Genomic DNA, 17,483 nt, shown 5'->3' with positions numbered 1-17,483 from the left:
AGCTGTATTCCAGGAGCTGTTGTGGGTGTGAGAAACCGAATGGCATGAAACGAAGTCCAACATGGAGCTTTCCATTCCTGGATTTAATGACAGCTTTTTTAATTTTTTTATTCAACCCGCTCCCACTGTGGCACTGGAACCTGTGTCTAATTTGGGCTATATTTCAGAATGTATTATACCCGAGCCAATGCTTGTAATTTATGTGTCATAATGGCTATCAATCACTTGCGATAATTCGGCTAATATTCTCGTTAACTCCCACTCCTCATCCATCAATCAAAGGCAGAGACAGATATCCGCTCAACTGTTGGAGCCGGAGTGAATGCAGATTAAGGTTGGGGATCTTCGCTGATCTGGGGGGGGCCACATCGGCGGGACTCAGTCGAGAAGGGGGATCAACCTTTGCTCTGTTGGAAACCAGCATCAGCGGGGCACCGGGGAGTCTCCGGCAGCTGCATTTAGGACTCAATCCCGCCTTAGCTTTGACTCGCTGCCCCCGCATTTCCGAAGCCAGACACTTGGAGAAGATTTTAACAATATCATTGTACCGCACCCTATTGGCACTGGAGGCGAGCTTACTCGGGCTCAAGAGTCACTCTCTCCATAATCACCCCGTCACACAGAGAGAGGGAAAGAGGTGGAGGTGGGGGACAGACACAGAGACCGAGAGAGGCAATCCAGCCGAGCAGAAGTAGCTTGCATCAGTATTTATAGACTTATGTCCCACATCGTGTACTAGCAGTCCAAAGTGCAGAAAGCAACAAAAGGAACAAAAAGTTCTGAATTGAATTCGGTCTTAGTCGATGTGCTAAACATAGAATAGCAGTGAGCCATGGAAATTCCATTTTATCAGATACACCATTCAGTAAATGAATAAATACATATTAAGGGCACCAGCTTTTTTCAAGGAACACTCTGAGCCAACGTCTCTAAGCTGTGGTCTCTTTTCACCTGAATGTACCTCTAAAGGTTACAATATTGTAACCCTAGTTCTATACGCACAAGTTGAGCCCTGAGCATGTTCTCCTGCAATCACAGGCACTTATTCGCCCACAGAAATGTTCCTTAAATGTAACGGGCCAATCAGAATGTACCTACACGAATATGGTTGGAAGCCACAGTACAAAGGGCAGCACCACCAGCTGCCTGTTATTCTACATCCTCTTCAGCTACAGCGTAGAAGCTGCAGAGCCCCCTCGGTAGAGCGCTCCACCTGTGCTTATAAAACTAGGTTTACAATATCTTCACCTTGGTTCTCCGCCCTCTACTGGACTCTATTGAGCGGAGCCTGACGAAAAAACACGCTCTGCCGCTACGTAACATTGCCCCAACCACACTGATTGTGACCGGCTTCGAGGTTAGTCGCCACAGCCAGCCTACTTCTTATGCTACACTGATGCACATTGTCAGTGGGCGAATGCGTGCACTTGATAGGAGGAGAGTATTACCCATCCTTTAGAGGGTACAGCCTGTGTGAGTTTGAACAACGAAGAAACCATTTCAGACTAGTCACTACTGGAAAAGGATCTTCATTTTTGAGGAGGGAGCACAGCAAACATCACTTACATTACAGAACATCACCTCTGCCTCTAGAAAAACACCTTTTAGACTTCCTTTACCCCACCAATCTGATACTACTCTGGCCCTTCTTGTTGGGAATCCTGTCGAACAGCTTGTTTGGAAGAATGAAGCCTGTTTCTTTCCCCCAGCACACAAAGACAAAGCCATTTCCTTTCTTCCGAACATATCCATTTCCTTTGCTGAATCAATAATCAAAGTCTTTTTTTCCCCTTTCTGTATCACTGTCAGTCTTGCAGTTCAGCCTGAATTGATGAATATTAATGGTTGATTATCAATTCTCTTTGAGCAAAAAACACATACAATGCTGTGGTGGATAACGGCGTTGGACAATGGGATGAGGGATCAGTCAATTTACCACATCTGCGCTACAATTAGGCAGACTTGAATCCATCATTATCAATCCTCACACGCCATACGCTAAATGATCGCCGGCAAGTAAAGGATCCCTGAAAAGTTACGTCTGAGGCTGTTAGATATGGCGACGCTAACTGCCATCAATCTGCCTCACACTACAATCAAAGTATTCAGATTTTGCTTTGGTGCAAACACAGCAACTTATTCATGCTTGTCTTTTTTGTTCAGAGGCAATGTTTTGCCTTTAATGGCCTGGTGTAAATGAGCTGCTTATTTGTAGGTTTGAATAATTGAAACGGCTTTGATTGAAGAGGCAAAAATGGTGCGAAAACATGCCTGACGTTAAACATTGAGTTTGAATAGGCCTCATGCCAAAAATCAAAGAAAGTTCTCGAACAAGACTATAAAAACGTTATCTACTAAAGAACGCTGATTCTATTTCAAAACCCGGGCTACACTTTTCCATCATGGCTGTGCAATTGTAAATCGAGAGCTGCTTTCCCTTAAAGTACCCTCTGCTAGCCTTCCAATGGCCTACATGAGAGTCTTTACTCGCTGAAGTGGCATCTCCCACTCGTCGTCAACAATGGGCCAACGCACGTCGCCTCACTCAGTCCGCGCCCGCGATATGTTCAATCCTATCTGCCTTCAACACTCCATTTGCCTATTTCTACCCTTAATGACGGGTTATTTCTGAACCGTCCCCTGGCTCACGATGAGTAATCCTAAAATCCCTTCCAACGCCGTGTTCGTGTTAAGCAACAGCCGAGCAACAAGCTTTTCCACAGCTGTCTCCGCTGCTTCACTTTAACAGGTATTGCATGTCTGCTCCCTCGATGCCAACGGGACTGATGGGGGCTGACGAACACACCGCTCAGAGAATCACAATGTCAAGAGAAACGACGCGCCGAAGAAGAACAGCGAAAGGGAAGGGTGCTGTCACGCCTTGTGGCCATCCTCCTCGCTCTTCCACAGCCTCCGCCTCCTTTAAATCCTCCTGCCCCCCCCCCCCCCCCCCCCCCCCCTGCTTTCCTGCATTTACGCTAAAAGCCTCCGCTGAGAGAGAACACCGAGAATGACACACCGTTAAAAATCGATCGCGCAATCTCTCTCTGTCCCTCTTGCAAACACTATCTCTCACTCCCCGGAGCCGGGTGTAGTCGAGGGGAGCCACAGTCGCAGGCAGAAGATCGGGGACGCGCGCGCTGTATAATTAAACCTCAGAGTGCACCGGCCATAAAAAACTATGGGATGGAAAGAGTCCAATCGTGGCCTGGACTTCCTTGATAATAGGCCCACAACCACACATGCAGCGGAAGGGGGGGAAACTCTGCAAAATACACAGGGAGCTGTATGACCACTTTGAATCACACCTTCCCACCCATTTCATTCATTTTTTAATTAAGCGTGAGAAAAGGGGAAGAAAAGGGACTGGGAGGGAGAGAGATTTATAGTCTTAAACCAATACAGTGCCATATTGGTTTAACATAGGACTTATCTCAGCTCTGCCAGGCATAGTCATGAGCACTTAACCTTGCAGTGAACGCAACCTATCATCATCATCATCATCATCGCCTCGCAAAAGGCAATGCCGAGTTCTTCTTCATCCCCGAGCCTCCCCTCCCCCGTTACCCTGCCTGTGCCTGATCCTTGAATGTCCTTCGACAGGAAAGATACTCATACCTGTGACTAACCTGTCCTACAGTCAAGTTTGTTGCGAAGCATTAGCCGAGGCCTTGAGAGGAAGCATCCTTCATGCACACTTGATTTTTGTGCCACCAATCCTCTGCTGACAATCCGAGGAGCATTTCACACTCAGGCCACAGGCACACGGCGTGATATTCAGAGTGTGTGAGCTCGGATTTATGACTCACAACTCCTTCATCCATCTTTTTCTTCTGTGGCTTTTTCTTTTTCTTTCTCAAGAAACGTTTTCAGGTAATATATCCATCAATAAATAACCTGGTTGACATGTCAAATCTTTGATGCCGAATATCTGGCAGCTGAGGTCTAACCTTTAAATTCCAAGCTCTCGTACGTACGGTCACCGCGGCCCCGGTGAGTGCTTGTTTGTTCCAGCGTTCTGATGAGCAGCCCTCGTCGAATCCAGCAGAGGCTGCCTAATTGACTCGCTTGAAAAATTAATGCATCACTTAACAGCATTTTTGTGTTCGTATGGTATTTAGAGAACGCAGGTGCAAATCCCACATGGTGGCAAATGTTTAATTGATGCAGCCATATGACAATGCTGGGGATAGAAGAAACAAGAACAAAAAACAACAAGAGGGAGTGAAATTACAAAAGTATTTAAATCGGGTGACTTATTTTTCAAGTGAAACAGCAGCTTTTTGCGTCGGTGCTTTGAGGCGCCATGTCTGAGGGGGTTGGAAAAAAAGATATAGTACAAAGCACTACAATGGCAATAGGTCATAAACAAGAAAGGCCTACCAATTAGGCACCACAACACTGTTTGCAAAAGCTATTACTGAACGAGATCAAATATGCTTGATGGCCTGCGTTCCTGCCCATGCCAGAGAGGCTGGGTGATATATACAGTATATTCTGGGGGAGGGAAGCGAGCGTGGCAGCCAGGCTGACTCTCCCCAGGTGAGTCCCAGCAATGAGCTGTGAACAAGCTGCTTTGGCCACGCTGGCCAGCAGCTTTCCCCTCCTCTGAAAACCTGCCTGACACTTCCACACAGGCCAGGGAGCAGGTGGCCCTTAGCCGCAGGATTACCCCGCAGTTCTGTTCATTATAGAGCCGTGATGGTAAAAACCGACCATAGCTAAAATAAACCTCCTTTATGTTATGCACAACTGAAATGAAACCATGCCCTTACGCAGGAAAGAAAAAATGATCTGGCAGAAAATTGTGGATCGAAGGTAAAGAAAAGAGCCTTCCTCATGCGTCTGTATTTTGTGTGGAAGATAGAAATCGAGGTAAAAAAAAAAGAAATGGTTACATTCTGTGTGACTGCTACATCGTTTCTTGCATTTGAAGGACATCCAACACAGCCGTAAATGTTGCCACCATTATTTGATGAGAGTTTAATTATTTCCAAAAGCATTTCGAGAGCCCCCCCCCCCCCCCCTCGGATACGTCCCACTCTCTTGTCCCCCATATCTCTGCTTCCCCTTGACAACCAAAGCCCTCACACTGCCCATGGGAAGTAAAAAAAAAAAAACAGAGAGCATTCAAATGGCCGAATTAATGTTTCCACATGATAAGCGAGCTTAATATAACGCTGACAATCACAGCACTCACCCTGCCAACCAGAATTGGATCGGGTCCAGAAAATTCCTCCAGCACAAACATTTGATTCCAAACCCATCCTCTCTTGGCACGGCTCAGTAATCTTTGTCCTTCGCCAGGACCGCTCGCCTCTGCTGCGGACCCACCAGTTTGTGTGCTTTTGGACTGGCCTATGATGGGAGTCATAGACACACAAGGAACACAAGTAATCCACACCAGCAGCAAGGACATCCACAGATCCACCAGCATCTCCTCGGACCGCTTTGGCATCCTGTCGTTGTGTGTTTTGTTTGTTTGTTTGTTTGTTTGTTCGACGAGACAATTCTCTCTCTCTCTCTCTCGGCCTCTGGTTTCCAGCCCCTCTCTTCAGATCAACAGCTCCTTCTTAGATAACAAGGAAAAGGTTACTTGTGTCCTCTTTGAACGGCGGAGCTTGCATTCATGGTGTGATAAAGGTCACTCGCATGGCTTGGCATGCCTCCATAGCAGTTGGTGAGGGGTTGAGGAGCACGGCGCAGCATCCCTTTGGCGTTATTCCGAGGGGGAGACCTATAAGGGAGCAATCACAGTCGATTGTTAGCCGTCTTTCAGTCGTGTGAGGAGTTGTCGGGAGGAGGTGGGGGAGAAAAGGGGAGGTATGAATAAGAGAGTAGAAATATTTGAACAAATCAGACGAGACAGAGAGAATGAGCGAGAGAGAAAATGTTGTATTTTCGTATAAGAAGTCAAGATGTCACTTCATCATTACAAATGATCTTTTGTAGCAGACATGACCCTTTATTCCAATCTTGTTGTCATATTGTGCCGCTACAGGCGAACAACAAATGGGTATGCCTGTGCTCTGAGGCTATCCAGCCCACAACATCAGATTGCCTTGCTTTAATCTGTTGTTCTGGGGATTATCCGAGAAAAAGATTTTCAGCAATTACATGTTCCTTATGATTAATGCTTTCACAACACATTTAGTTTGAAATGGTGTTATGGGCTGCAATCATATTCCTCAAACACCAGCATATGCACGCAATAGTGTAAACTCTAGATACAGCGGGTGGCTGCAGGTGAGCGCTACAATGTCAACAGCGCTGCAGCTCGCTGATACCATAGTAATCCAGATGAGATCAGTGTGAGGGTATTTAGACGAGGTGTTTAATCGTTGAATCAAATATGTGATATTACAGTGGAACTGACCACATTAAATACAACAAAGTGACCCAACCATGCAATGATGTAAACTTTGACCTTTAATCAAAAACAGTTTTAACTTTATTAACGTCCGTAAGCCGCTCAGTCGCGTCAGTTTAAAACACACTGGTGCGCATTGTTCACCAGAATGCAAAACCAGAGGAGGAAAAAAAGAAGCACAAGGTTGGCTTTGAGCTGTCCTCGGCTATAACTGGTGCAGGTGGACATGCTATGCTGTGTCAGCCGTGCCGGTGTTAGTTCTGGTAACTTTTACTACACGCAGTACGTCGCTGTGGTCACAATGCTTTGTGGTTCCACGGATGCGTTTTCAAGGACAATAAGGTGTAACGTATTCCACCTGAAACCAACTGATATCACAAAGTGTGGAGTGATCCGAGTTACTGTGATAATTCTCCAACTAACCTGGAGACCAAAAGATGCAGGAACGGATTATTTTATGTATTTAAAAAAGGGAGAATAGGGGGAGACATAAAGAAAACATCAAGCTGTTAAAATACAAAATTATAAGTCATATGAATTTAACCATTCATAGTGATTTTTCCCTCTCTTTTTTTGTGCATTTTAAGCCACTGTGGTGCGTGACTAAGCAGACGGTTTCAGCACGACGGGGTGAGGACAGCTCCCCGCCAGAAAGCAGCCGCTCCAGGCGGCTCGGCTGCGAACCGAGCGCCTTGCAGCGGAGGAGCTGTCCAAGGTGCTCCATTAGAGGAGCAATGCATTTTTGTTTTCCAACGTCTCATTACCCGGCTGAGAATTAAAACCGCAAAGTTTGAACTACTTGACTTAGCCGCCTCTGCGTTAATCTGCGGTACGTACCCCGATCACCCGAATTAGCCCTCTCTCTGAAGTTTTACCCTTTGAGGAGACATCGCTTCCAATCAGCCCGCCTCTCAGTGCCTCAAATGTGGCACGAGAGCGCACAGGCAGTCCCATTAACGGAACATTAACCACATACAGGCGGAGTATGTGCGACTTCTAAACGCGGCCGACGCGAGGGAAATGTGAATAAAGAAGGAAACCCAAGTTGCAGACCTTCCTGTATACTTGCTCTGTCGCTCCGTACCGGGGGAAAAAATGCACTGCATCCCCGCTACGAAGAAGTCCCGTTAAACCCCTCCGACGCAAATCGGTAATACCTGTTAGGTTTATATAGCCCATTACGGTGGCGGGTGTACATACCGGTGAGACTTGCATCCTACCCCGCTGCTGCATTGTTTCACTGTTCCTTCAAAAATACGCAAAAAAAAGAAAAAAGAAAGTCCAATGCGTTTCATTCGAGGCGGAGGGAAAATGAGTAACAAAAAACAAAAGGAACCCGCGGAGAGGCTAGAAATCCTTCCTGCAGTTTGTCACGGCGGAGTGACAGTGTTGGGGTTGTGTAGTTGAGAGCTCCGACAGGCTCGCTGGCCGACTGGAAAAGTGAGGAGGAGATGGAGGAGAGACACGCGGAGGCGAAGAGAGCCTCCCCTCCACGGCGCTCATTGGGTTGATGAGGAGCCGGGTCAACAGGCGCACAAATGAATGCATGCCGCTCTGCACAGCCACCGACGCGCAAAAAGGTTACCGTCTCAAATTGCCAGCTATGCTGCAGCTGTAGATGTTACATAGGTGTGTGCAGGTAAAGCCCTCTCATTACTGCGTTATTCCTCTCTATATTCTTCAAACTCGTCTCTTTGATGAGGCGGTGACGCATTAGTTGGCCATCAATTCTCTCGGTTATTAGCGGAACGGCACAGGCCATGGCGATTAGTGAAACGAAACCTAGGCTTCTCATTTACACTGTCACTCGATAGGGTTAAGCAATGAACAGATGGACGCGCGCATTGTATCCCCGTTGGCACAACTATAAGTCCTCTGGGGTCCCTGCATTCCGCCAGCACCTTAAAGTGACACTTCTACGGTTTTAGTTTATTTGTATTCTTGACACATGAACGTGTCTGTGGGTGAAAAACTAAATCCCACATCATTAAAAGACAAGGGAGCAGGGAGAGTGTGACACGGGTCTTATTAAGACGGTTAGTGAAAAGGTCATGCTCGTCATTGCGTGGCTGGATGTGTGCGTGAGTGTGTGATTGACAGCATGAGGGGGGCCCCCCCACGCTGCCGTCCACGGGAGAGAGCCCTCTAGTGTTTGTCCGGCTACTTGGCAGAAGCCAAGCAGGCCTGGGCGGGGTGGGGGGGGGGGGGGGGGGGGGGTACTCTGACCAGAGAGGACTGTCAGAGTGCTGTCTGACACACACTGTTTACCCCCCCCCCCCCCCGCTATGATACTCTCTTCATGAAACGCATTTCAGCCCCACCGAGTATTAAACACTGCCTCTGCGTGCCTTCGTTCCGATGACGGCGTCGCATTCCCACCAACGCTTCAGCGCCTGCATATTCAGTGAGTCGAAAGAGTGAAATGTCCGCGAGCGCAACACGTTATTTGTATGAGGTGCCGTGTAGCACCTTTAACACAACAGAGCAGCTCCTCTTAGGCTTCGCCTGGCGGAAGCCCTTTTTGACCCGAGTGCCAGAGAAGCCAATTAGCAAAGACATCAAGTCTACCATTATTTATTTCTGTACCGTTTAATTTTCTTCCCACTCATACTTTGATGTTGCAGCTGCGTTTCAGATGGGAATTCTCCAATCATCTCTTTTTAAAAGCTCCTGCTGCATAATGCATTAGGCTGTAAGTGTTGAGCCATGTTTCTTTTGCTCGATATGAGTGAAGATTTCTTTGACGGGACACATATGGTGTGTGTGTGTGTGTGTGTGTGTGAGTTAAATGTATAAAAAAGGACTGCTGCAGGGGGCTGGTCATTTAAAATCATGTTTGAGTGAATAAAAAGCACAAGAAAACACACATGGGGTAGCTTAACCTGTGAAGTATTTACCTTTATGATGCATCTAATCTCGCCCTCTGTCTCTGTCTCACACACACATATGCAGAACCTAACAACACAGTAAACAAAAAGCACAAGCCCTAATGTATGCTTAATACAGCAATGCAAAACAGAATTCATGTAACTGATGGCATGCTCTTTAAAACGTATAGGTTGAAAGCTCTTTATTTACTTGGTAATTACTTTCCCTAATTTTAATCAATTCGTTTTGGTGGCCTACATTTAACCAATCCATAAGACAAAAATCACTCACATGAATATTTATATATAGCAATAATGGCTTGGCAAGAGACACATTTAGTTCTGACACATTTGCGATATTTTTGGTCCAGTTATTGAGAGCATTACCAGGTATCCTCACACAGAGGTTCATAGGATAGCTTAGAAAAAGTGATTCCTTGTTTTTTCATGCTTTGTTCTCCTACAAATGTACATTTCTGCTTGTTACATGTATACAAACCTTTTTTAAATAAACTTCCTTTTTCCCAGGAAACTACTTGGTAAGTTTAGGAAAAGATTGTGCTTAAGGTTAAAATAAGTACGGAATTACTTTGGTGATACAATTACGTGACAAATAAGTTAATGTTAACCTCTAATTTCTCGGGGGGACACTCACTTGCGCTTAATACTTCATCATAAACAATAACATGAATTACATACGTATTGGTATCGTGGGAGGGATTGGTCAAATGCAAAGGTCAAATTTTATGTATGTGTATATGTATATGACAATAAAAAGACATTATCATTATCATATATATACGAGTTACAGAGCGTGACATGCCATAGGTATAGCTTCGAACAGTGCTTGAGAACCGCCTGGGCATTGAAACACAGTAGTGAAGCTGTCATACATCCAACTCATCTGGTACCATTTTATCGTTAGATAAAATCTTACTCTAAAAGAAGTAGGCCCACTGGGACCGATGCTCATTCACTTCCTCCTCCCAGTATTTCCCTTAAGATCATTTAGAAGCTCCAGTGGCATCAGGTGAATCTGAAACTATCATTCAAAATCCTGCAAAATGAGACGGTTCCAGCTTCAAATTAGTGATTAATTCCTCCGACATGGCCCCTGCCAGTGATCAAAATATCAGATGGCTGTGAAAAAAGGCAAAGTAAGTGGAGGGGAAATGGTCTTTAGAATCCAAGCATCCTCTATCGATCATTAGTCACTGCTTTGTCAGCGGTATTAATCACAGAACTGTTGCAGTGTGCGCCGCTGACTTCCACATCTGAAACCGTGCACAACGAGTCAGCACCACAGTGGCCGTTACCATATGGAGACGTTGTTTGATTTAAATGTTCTTCTCTGTTATTTGTTCTGTGACCAACTACTTAGAGCACAAGCTTGCCCACTTGTATGCTGAGTCACACCAAGGTATTCTCAGTTGTAAAGTCTGTTGAAGTATGTGTAAATGTCGTCAAAGACACATTTTTGTGAATAACCCCACCACGGCTGACTCAACACCCATCACTCAGTTTGATGAGTCTTCATTGAAACAGCGTCCAGCCGAAGGTTGAGATTACCAGCAATGGCAAACTATGCTTGTAGCTTGATGTTCCTTCTTTACTTTGCTTTACTTTTCCTTTAAGGCTCTCTTTAAAAGGACACCCCACCCCCCTGCTGTGTCACCACTACCCTCATCTCGACAGCTTCGGCTGGCCAAGCTCATCCATGACAACTGCCGCCGAAGATTTTTCTCTTTGGAAAGGTGCCTTCAAGCGACAACTGTCATAACGACAAAAACAATTACATTTATACTTTTATTCTGACCAGTGACCTCTTGTGTTCATGCAAATAATGACTATTCTCAAATACCCAGAGGCCATTTTAGGTTCCCAAAAAAAAAGTACCTTGGTTATTCAGCCCTGGTATTTTTAATTTCAGAATATTCCAAAGCAAATCTTTCTTACTCCCCATTTGTCAAATACCCATGCTTGATCAGTGCCCCTTGGGATCTGATACTGACTCACAGACCGTCTGTGTGAAACACACCGGGCTTTCACCAATTCCAATGCAAACACATCTAGGTCATCACTAGACCGTCAACTGATGTAGTATGAAGAGCAAGAAAGTCTATACAGGATGGCTGGTTGGATGGATCAAACAAACACAAGACTTTCACCCAGGAGGCTGCTGTTTCTGCCTGGCAACAACATTGTAAACATGAGTTTATGGTCTAAACTTCTAGTTTCAAGTCTTCTTTGAAAAAAAGAATGATGTTCATTTTGTAAATGATGGTCCCATTTGAAGTAATATAGACGATAAAGCAGGGAATGCTTCAGTGCTTGGCTACCTTGTGATTGACAGGTCTCTCTACCTGTCCGGTCTGGCAGTTGTCCATGTTTTTGTTTTAGAACTTTAACCCTTTCACAGTGTGTTTTCAGTTCATATAAGGTAATTGCAACATTTTGGTCGCCGACAAATGTCTTTTTTCAGCATTGGGTTGTACTTGGCTCCTCCCTCTCGAGTGCATGGTGCTCTCTGTTTTGGCTTGGTAGCTGCTAGGCTAATCCAGGGAGCATTTTAAGAGCAGAACACCGGCGCAAAGTATAACTGTATTTCCATTTGTTTCAATAAATGAATAAAAACATACGACGAGTGTTCCTGACTGAACCAATTGTTAACGCCATGATGAATAAAATCACTCCTTATATACAGTCTATTTTTATAACGTTGATTTATTTTATTGTAGTTTTGTTGCTTAACTAATGCCAGTTATGTTCTTAAACATACTTATTTCTGTCACAAATTCCCCTTCATATTAGTTTGTTTTCATCCTGTCTGCTTGTTTTATTAACTCTCCTGTCATTTCAGATCCCACCATTCACCTCTGATTCCCCTCACCTGGTCCTCCACACCCATCTCACCTGCAGCCCATTCCCTCATTAGCCCTCTCTATTTAGGTCCCCTCACTTGCACTTGTTCCCTACCAGATTGTCTTGTGTGTTAGTGCCAAGTTCTCCAGCGTATCTTTATATTGTTCTTGTTCTGCTTGTTCCGACCCTGTCTGCCTGTTTTTGACCTTGGATTTTTGCCTGCCACTTATTGGATTTGTTTGCCTGTTCGGACTGACCTCCGGGTTTTGACCCTGCCTGAAAAAACCCCCTAAAAAACAAAAAAAACCTAACTTGCAGTTCTTGTCTCCGAGTTGTGCTTTTGGGTTCAAGTATCTGTAATCCTTACATTACAGTCTGGCCCACATGAACCCAGCCGACTGCACGTTCCGAGACGGAACCTCTGACTCTGACCAACATGTTGCAAGGAGCTTAGGAGCAGCAGCTTACCTTCTTAGCAGAAGCTATGCAGGCTATGAGCGTCCGTCACGAGCGCAGCATGGAATCTCTCCGGGATGATGTCTCCGCTGCAACCCGAGGTCCAGATGACGCCAGTGCTCCCAGTCCTCTTCGCACTTCTCCCGTGTTGGATGCACGCTTGCCCCCTCCAGAGCGTTATTCTGGTGCCCCTGGTTCCTGCCGGCCATTCCTAATTCAGTGCTCCCTCGCCTTTGAGCTTCAGCCTTCCGCCTTCCCCTCCGAGAGGTCCCGAGTAGCGTATATCGTATCTCTCCTCACGGACAGAGCCAAGCACTGGGGAACCACAGAGTGGGAGCGACAGTCGGCAATCTGCTCTTCAGTCCAGCTGTTTTCCGAGGAACTGCTGAAGGTCTTCAATCATGCCACACCTGGAAGAGAGGTTGCTCGAGGTTTGTTTGGTCTGAAGCAGAGAGGGAGATCCGTGGCTGATTACTTCATCGAGTTCCGCAGCCGAGAGCAACTGGAACGCCCCCTCGCTCCTCGATGCCTTCCATAACGGTCTCTCGGACCGCCTCAAGAACGAGTTGGCGGCTCGAGATCTACCTGCTGGCTTGGACGAGTTGGTCGCTCTCTCCATCCGTATCGACGGCCGTCTGCGGGAACGGAGAAGAGAGAGGGACTTGTCGGCTGCTCCACAAAGGCCACATCGCAGGTCAGACGATCCTAGGGGGTCTCCTTCGGAACGGGTCTCTGACGGTCCAGCCGACTCTCCTGAGCCTATGCAGCTGGGGCGGACCCTGCTCTCCACAGCAGAACGACAGCGCCGCCTGCAGGAGGATCGATGCTTGTACTGCTGCCAGAGCGGCCATTTTGTAACCTCTTGTCCGGTAAAAGAGATGGCTCACCAGTCATCCGGAGGGCGCTGGTGAGTCGAAATGTGAACTTAAAAATGCCCTCTCGCCCTTTGATTCATGCTCAGCTGTTTTGTTCAGGGAATAATCGCACTGTCTAAGTCCTCATTGACTCTGGAGCCGATGCTAATCTTATGGACAGAACGCTGGCCTCTCAGCTGGGGATCGGGCAGGTGGCCCTGGAAGAACCCATCCACGCCACAGCTTTAGATGGTCGTCTCCTCTGCAGGGTTACCCATCAATCCACTCCTCTGCCAATGACAATGTCAGGTAATCACAATGAAATGCTCACCTTCCATCTCATCCATGCACCACAGCAACCGGTCATTTTGGGCTATCCATGGCTTAGGAGACACAACCCGCACATCGACTGGGCATCAGGAACTGTATTACAGTGGAGTGTTCATTGTCATGCTGTCTGTCTAAAATCTGCCTCATCATCTGCCCCTAGTCTGCCCGTCTCTTCTGAGTTTCCAGATCTCTCCAGGGTTCCAAAGGAGTATCTTGACCTTAAGGAGGTGTTTAACAAATCCCGGGCCACCTCGTTGCCGCCTCATCGCCCGTATGACTGTGCCATTGACCTCCTCCCGGGTACATCTCCTCCCAGAGGTAGACTTTTTTTCACTATCTGCTCCTGAGACAAAGACTATGGAGAGATATATTAACGACTCATTGGCTACAGGAATCATTCGACCTTCTTCATCTCCAGCGGGAGCGGGGTTTTTCTTTGTCGGAAAGAAGGACAAATCCCTGTGCCCTTGCATTGACTACAGAGGACTCAATAACATTACGGTAAAGAATAGGTACCCTCTTCCACTTATTGCCTCTGCCTTTGAGCTGCTACAAGGTGCGACCATTTTTTCCAAGCTCGATCTCCGCAATGCTTACCATTTGGTGAGAATCCGAGAGGGGGACGAGTGGAAGACTGCCTTTAATACACCTAGTGGACATTATGAGTATTTAGTTATGCCATTTGGTCTCACCAATGCCCCTGCAGTCTTTCAGGGGTTGGTCAATGATGTTCTCCGGGATATGCTCAATGTTTGTGTTTTCGTGTATTTGGATGACATTCTTATCTTCTCGAAGTCTCAACAGGAACATGTGGTCCATGTACGCCAAGTCCTCCAAAGGCTTTTGGAGAATCTCCTCTTCGTAAAGGCGGAGAAGTGCGAGTTCCACACCACAGAGGTATCGTTCCTGGGGTTTGTTCTCAATGCTGGTAATATCCAGATGGACTCTGCCAAGACCAAAGCAGTTGCTGACTGGCCCTCCCCGTCCACACGCAAGGAACTTCAACGCTTTTTGGGCTTTGCAAACTTCTATCGGCGGTTCATCCGGAACTACATTTCCGTGGCTGCTCCCCTCACCGCTCTCACCTCCCAGCATGTGCCCTTCCTGTGGTCCTCTGCGGCAGCAGGGGCTTTTGGTGAGTTAAGGTCACGTTTTACCTCTGCTCCCATCCTCATATTCCCAGATCCTGCCCGGCAGTTTATTGTGGAGGTGGACGCCTCGGACACTGGTGTAGGAGCGGTCCTTTCTCAGCGGTCGGCTGAGGACCAAAAGGTTCACCCATGTGCCTTCTTCTCCCGGAAGCTGTCCCCCGCGGAGAGGAATTATGACATTGGCAACCGGGAGCTGTTGGCGGTCAAACTGGCATTGGAGGAGTGGAGACACTGGTTAGAGGGGGCGGAGCAGCCGTTTGTGGTCTGGACAGATCACAAAAATCTAGAGTACATCCGTTCGGCCAAGCGACTGAACTCTCGTCAAGCTAGGTGGGCTCTTTTTTTTTAACCGTTTTGAGTTTTCACTCTCATACAGTCCAGGTTCAAAGAATGTCAAGCCCGACGCCTTGTCTCGGCAGTTCCAGCGAGAGTGCTCTCCTTCCCATCCTGAAAGTATCCTCCGTCCTGAGTGCGTTATTGGTGTGGTAACCTGGGAGGTGGAGGACAGGGTAAAGCGCTCCCATGCCGAACACCCTGCCCCCAGTGCTTGTCCTGATAACCGGTTGTTTGTTCCTGTCAATCTCCGTCCTCCAGTGGGGCCACTCTTCCCACCTAGCTTGCCATCTTGGGATCAGACGCACACTAGCACTGCTCAGACAGCGTTTCTGGTGGTCTTCCATGGAGGAAGACACCAAGGAGTTCATTGGTGCATGCTAGGTTTGTTCTCAGCATAAGAGCACTCGCCAACCTCCCTCTGGGCTTCTTCATCCTCTGCCAGTTCCTAGTCGTCCCTGGTCCCACATCGCTTTGGACTTTGTAACCGGCCTACCCCCTTCTGACGGTAACAGTTATTCTCACGGTCATTGATCGATTTTCCAAATCTGCTCTGCTCATTCCACTACCAAAGTTACCTACTGCCAAAGAAACTGCTAAAATATTGCTGCAGAATATTTTCCGGCTGCATGGCCTTCCCATGGACGTGATCTCCGACCGGGGACCACAATTCACCTCTCGCTTCTGGACAGAGTTTTGCAGGCTGCTGGGAGCCACGGTCAGTCTTTCGTCAGGTTTCCATCCACAGTCTAATGGGCAGGCTGAGCGGATGAATCAGGAGATGGAGACATCCTTACGCTGTCTATGCTCCCGCAACCCCTCCTCCTGGTCTGAGCAGCTCTTGTGGGTCGAGTATGCCCACAACACCCTTCCCAGTTCAGCCACCGGGTTCTCACCGTTCCAGTGTGCCCGTGAATATCAGCCACCACTCTTCCCGGAGCAGGAACAAGAGGCCAGCGTCCCCTCAGTCCTCGTCCAGCGGTGCCGATGCACTTGGAGGCAGGCCCGCACCGCACTCTTGCGCTCGTCCGACTGCTACCAAAGGTCGGCCAACAGACTCCGCGTTCCTGCACCCCGTTATGCCCCAGGACAACGTGTCTGGCTGTCTACGCGGGACCTTCCACTCAGAGTGGAATCCAAGAAATTGGCTCCTCGCTTCGTGGGTCCTTTCCCTGTTTCTCGGATCATCAATCCTGCTGCTGTCCGTCTTCGCCTGCCATCATCCATGAGGATTCATCCCACCTTCCATGTCTCCAGGATTACACCCGTCAAGGAGAGCCCCCTTCAGCCCTCCGCCCCCCCGGCTCATTGATGGGGCACCTGCCTATACGGTCCGTTGCCTTCTCAAGTCTCGGCGATGGGGTAGGGGATTGCAATACCTGGTGGACTGGGAGGGTTATGGTCCCGAAGAGCGTGAATGGGTCCCCGCTCGCAGAATATTTGATCCCTCCCTGATCACGGACTTCCACCAGGCTCATCCTGACCAGCCCGGTGGGACGTCGAGAGCCGTCCCTAGAGGGGGAGGTTCTGTCACGAATTCCCCTTCATATTAGTTTGTTTTCATCCTGTCTGCTTGTTTTATTAACTCTCCTATCATTTCAGATCCTACCATTCACCTCTGATTCCCCTCACCTGGTCCTCCACACCCATCTCACCTGCAGCCCATTCCCTCATTAGCCCTCTCTATTTAGGTCCCCTCACTTGCACTTGTTCCCTGCCAGATTGTCTTGTGTGTTAGTGCCAAGTTCTCCAGCGTATCTTTATATTGTTCTTGTTCTGCCTGTTCTGACCCTGTCTGCCTGTTTTTGACCTTGGATTTTTCCCTGCCGCTTATTGGATTTGTTTGCCTGTTCGGACTGACCTCCTGGTTTTGACCCTGCCTGAAAACAAGTAAAAAAACCAACTTGTATTTCTTGTCTCAGAGTTGTGCTTTTGGGTTCAAGTATCTGTAATCCTTACATATTTCAACTCAAACCAAGAATTTCTTTTAAACCAAACCAATTACTTTTTTGTAGAAACCTAATCAAGTGCTGTAGTTTGTACTCACATCTTCGTAAACCTATGTCGGAAGCTCATTTTGAAATGACACTATGCATGTCTATCGAGTGTAAACTGACATGCCGTCCCTGACATGTCAAAAAGTGACAGTACAGGGATACCTAGAGCGTCATCGTTTGAAGGTTAGGGCCACCTGCCAGTATTAAACTATTTGAGAATGTGTTGTCCAAATCTACACCCCTTCTCATCCAGCTCAGACGAA

General features: G+C 47.4%; 1 protein-coding gene across 1 annotated transcript in view; it reads right to left on the bottom strand.

Annotated features, from left to right (window-relative positions):
- The window catches only part of cdh8 (cadherin 8), a gene marked incomplete at its 5' end in the record, with an annotated part of 96,400 nt that extends 90,942 nt beyond the window's left edge, over positions 1 to 5,458 (bottom strand). Inside the window, one exon of the mRNA XM_079162228.1 lies at positions 5,201 to 5,458. Within this exon, the coding sequence (XP_079018354.1) occupies positions 5,201 to 5,458 (258 nt within the window). The remainder of the gene's footprint in view (positions 1 to 5,200) is intronic.
- Between the last annotated feature and the right edge of the window lie 12,025 nt (positions 5,459 to 17,483).

The sequence above is a fragment of the Pholis gunnellus genome (genome assembly GCF_910591455.1).
Source record: "Pholis gunnellus genome assembly, chromosome: 1".
Taxonomy (NCBI): domain Eukaryota; kingdom Metazoa; phylum Chordata; class Actinopteri; order Perciformes; family Pholidae; genus Pholis; species Pholis gunnellus.
The sequence above is the reverse complement of the archived record's forward strand: the minus strand, read 5'-3'. Positions and strand labels throughout refer to the sequence as shown.